This window comes from Bison bison, unplaced genomic scaffold, assembly GCF_000754665.1.
Source record: "Bison bison bison isolate TAMUID 2011002044 unplaced genomic scaffold, Bison_UMD1.0 scf7180017849081, whole genome shotgun sequence".
Lineage (NCBI taxonomy): Eukaryota > Metazoa > Chordata > Mammalia > Artiodactyla > Bovidae > Bison > Bison bison.
In genome coordinates this window covers 9,277-13,088 of record NW_011479654.1, presented here as the reverse complement: position 1 = coordinate 13,088, position 3,812 = coordinate 9,277, and the positions used below count along the sequence as shown (strand labels likewise).

The following is a 3,812-nucleotide window of genomic DNA, read 5'->3' as shown; positions in this document are numbered from 1 at the left end:
GATGTTATCCATGTCACACTCCAGGTTCTCCATGTATATGTCGAGATCAAGATCCTGAGGCATTCGGTCTTGGCTTGGAGCTTCAGTAGGAGGTGTGAGCACAGGAGCCCCCAGGGGCTTGGGGACCGGGCCCCCCCCCATGACTGGAGGTGGTGCTGGTGCTATCATCGGGAGGGTGGGAACCAGACCGCTGGGGCCTGCAGCCTCTAGGGGTTTAGGACACAGGCCACCCCCCGTGCCTAGCTTACTGGAGGAAGGTATCCCCCCCAGCAGCAGAAGTGTTGGAGCCTGGGACAGAATGGGATCTACCTGGGTCATGAGGACATCGGCAGGAGGTGGTGGTGTATCAGAGGTGAGCAGAGCCTCCAAAGACTGGGAGCTTGAGAAGCACCCTTCTCCTGCTGACAGGGGCCCCTCTGCTGGGCTGAAGAGAGAGGTGCTGTAGGTGTGTAAGGGGCCCGGAACCCCAGGATGCTGCAAAGAGAAGCCAGAGAGGCTGCTCCGAGACAGCAGCGAGTGGGGAGATGTGAGATTGAGCCCATCTAACAGCTCCAGATCTTCTTTCAGGGTGGGAGGGACACCCCCTGCATAGCCACTGGCTGAGGCTGGCATTTCTTCTTCTGCCAGCACCTCAGGCTCCGGCTCCCTGGGGGAGGGCCGGGTGCTGACAGTGCTGGCATTCGAACTGCTTCGTGGACGGAAGGTGCTCCATGCATCGGCTTCCTCTCGGTTTCGAGAGCAAGGGCTGCCTGACCACTTGGCAAAGTGGCCAGCAGGGCTCCTTGGAGTGGCACCTTCACGTGGAGCGGGCAGCACAGCTGGTTTCTTCTTGGGGGTTTTGCTGCGGCCCCGGAGCAGCCTGCTGCTGCTATCCATGGAAGCTGCCCGGCGGCGGGGTGCCTTGCCGCTCTTGCCTCCCTCCGGATTCAGCATCCACCAGGAGCTCTTGCCAGTAGCCTCGTTGTGAACCTTGATGAACTTGCTATGCAGGGATAGGTTGTGGCGGATCGAATTCTGGAGGGGGCAGAGGCAACAAGAAAGGGAGGTCAGTGGTCAGCAGTCCAGTCAAAAAGGACACTGGGGCGTGGCCGGGGGGGGGCAGTCCTGGAAATGCAAAGTTAGTCAAATTTGAGGGGAAAACAGGCAACAGTAGGGGTGGGAAGTAGTGGCAGGGGAGGCGACCACACACAATTCCCACCTGAAGACAAGCTTCTTGGCCAGACCTCTTTGCACAGAGGGCGGGGAGACAACCAGAGCCTCGACCTATTCACAGGGCGCTGCACCCACTTCCCCCTGAAAAGCTCACAGCCCTCTACCTGACCCAAGTCTCTGGGGGCTGCCTGGGGCTTGTAAGCATTGGAAAGACGCACTCCTAGTTCATCAAGAATTAGGCTCCAGTGGGAAAGAGCATTCCACAGCTCCACCCCTTTCCTTGAGTGCAAGCTTGGGTGGAGTTTACAGGACAGTGGCACAGCAGCAGCCCAGGACAGACCCACCCTGTCCTGAGTCAGTCTTCTGAACAGGCTGAGGGGCTAGAACCTTAGCCTGGCTGGTGCTCCACTCTACACAGGGCATTTGGGCCCTGGCACTCTACAGGATTTGTAGATTCCTTTTTTTTTTTTTCTGATTCCCTCCACCGCCGCCCCCCCCCTCCAGATTCCTTGACACACACCCTCAACTACATTCTGGCCAGGCTTCTCCCTGTGCCTCAAATACACCAGGCCCCTCCCTCCCTCCTTGTCCGGAGGAGCTCCCCTCTCTCAATTCTACTAGCTTGTCAAGATCAACCTTCAGTCCTCTTGCTTTCCTAAAGTGGTTGCTTGACTTCTGCAGCCAGATTTCTTGTTCAGTATTTTTCATCTGTTCCACACAAAATTTCCCCAAATCTATATTATGTTGTTTATAGTTTCAAGTAATTTGTATTATCAATTGTAAATGCCAGGACATGTTGTCCAGGTAGGCAGCCCTCCTGCAGTGGCCCCCTCAGAGTGCCAAGCTCCCAGTACATAATCAATATCTGTTGCCTGATCGACAGGTGGCCCTTGGGTGAAGAATGGCGAATCTCCCCTTGAAGCTCCGTCAGCTCTTGAGTGCCTTGGGTACTAGAAGCTCTGTTTTTCCTTCCTCCCTCGCTGCTGATATTCTGCTAGAGATAAGTTTTTTTCCCAGGGGCCCAGGGAGCTGAGATTGGCAGCTTCTTGAACCCCTAGAGCAGCTTATTTCTACTGGCTGCTCCAGGCTAGTTGCACCATCCCTTTGTATCCGCCACGGGCCTCCCCAACCCCCCCACCCCCCACTCCCACCACCCCCGCACCCCCCCCACCCCACCCCCACCCCTCAGGAACCTCCCTTCTCTTTCTTACCTCCTTTTCCCCACTTCTCGTCAGGAACTTCTGCATAGGAACTCTAAACTTAGGGGCATTTGACCTCCCACATGAAGCTCTTTAGTGTTTAGAAACTTGGGAAGAGCCCAGAGGCCTTGGAGCAACTAGGAGGCTAAGGCTATGGACAGTCAGAAATCACTTCATGTGTTTCAGCCAGATGCTCTAGATAAGGAGAGCCTTTGCCTGGGAAAATATTCTTAAGTGGCCTCTTGCTCCAGGGCTCTCTAGCGAAGAACTCCTTGTCTCCCTGGGACCCTGCAGTAACAGCACTCCAACTACTCTGGCCGCACTAATGTTTTGGGTTCCTTCAGGGAATCACACTTGTCCATCCAGCCTGGGCTCTTAGTAACTAAGAGCCACAGTTACTTCTGGCACTGTGATTTCTACCCCCTCCCCACTTCCCCCCTGCTTTTCCAATTCCTAACTCTGCGTCTACTGAGAAGGTTCATTCCCTTCCCTATACTCGGTACCCATGAGTGCCATTTGCTCATCCCTTCTTCTTTAGCCCTTGGAATTACTACCTCCTACAGGCTCTTACTTGGAGAGGTTGGCTCCCTAGAAGCCTACCGTTTTTACCTCTTGGAAGGAGGGCACCTGCTGGTTGCTCCCCAAGCCACCTAAATTAAGCCTTCTTGTTCTAAGTGAGTGCCGCCCCCTGGTGGGGTGGTGGTAACCTTGGCATATCACCAGGGAAGCCAGCTCAGGCTTGGGGGTAGGGAGTGAGGGGTGAGAGCCTTGTAGGCTCCAGACTCGGCCTGATTTGGCTTTGCCATCATTCCATGGCAGCGTGGATTAGCAGATAGAGCATATGATTTATAGTTAGACCTGAGTTCAAGTCCTCATTCTACCGATTTTGGCAAGTTTCCCAACCATTCTATACCTTAGTTTCCTAATACGTAACATGTGGAATCTCAGAACTGCTGTGAAGATTAAAATTTTTAACTACTTTGTAAATGAAGAAAACCCAATATAAGTGTAAATTCTAAGGAGGGACTACACTCCCACAGCATAACTAACAACTCATGATTATTTCTTCTACCCTGGAAAATGAACCTAAGGGAAAAGAAAAACAGCTGTGCAGGCTGGGTCCAAGGAGGGGAGCTCTTTATGAGCTGCGACTGTGGCGTGGCAGTCTACCCAGAAATAGTGCCAAGGGTCTCAGTCAGCTGTCTTGCTTTCTTTTCTGCCCAACCCCAAGGGATACTGCAGACTCAATCCCTCGATCTCTTATACCTAGAAGAAGACCCTCTGCTCACTCAACCTTCCGTATTTCCTTGCACGCTGGTCTCACCACCTACTGGAGTACAAGGCGTCAGTAGGAGTTGAAGCTCCCTAACTTTTTGAGTCCCATATTTCTCAGGACAATCTTTCGGAGCATCTAGTGCAATCCCTCCTCACAGTTTCCTCATGGGAGGCCAAGGGAACCCC

General features: G+C 53.6%; 1 protein-coding gene across 1 annotated transcript in view; it reads right to left on the bottom strand.

Moving 5' to 3' along the window:
* LOC104993259 (forkhead box protein O4-like) overlaps positions 1 to 2,281 on the bottom strand; it is a gene marked incomplete at its 3' end in the record, with an annotated part of 3,808 nt that extends 1,527 nt beyond the window's left edge. Inside the window, exons 1-2 of the mRNA XM_010846444.1 lie at positions 310 to 2,281; positions 1 to 54 (exon numbers count right to left, since the gene is read on the bottom strand). Of these exons, the coding sequence (XP_010844746.1) occupies positions 1 to 54; positions 310 to 933 (678 nt within the window). The remainder of the gene's footprint in view (positions 55 to 309) is intronic.
* Between the last annotated feature and the right edge of the window lie 1,531 nt (positions 2,282 to 3,812).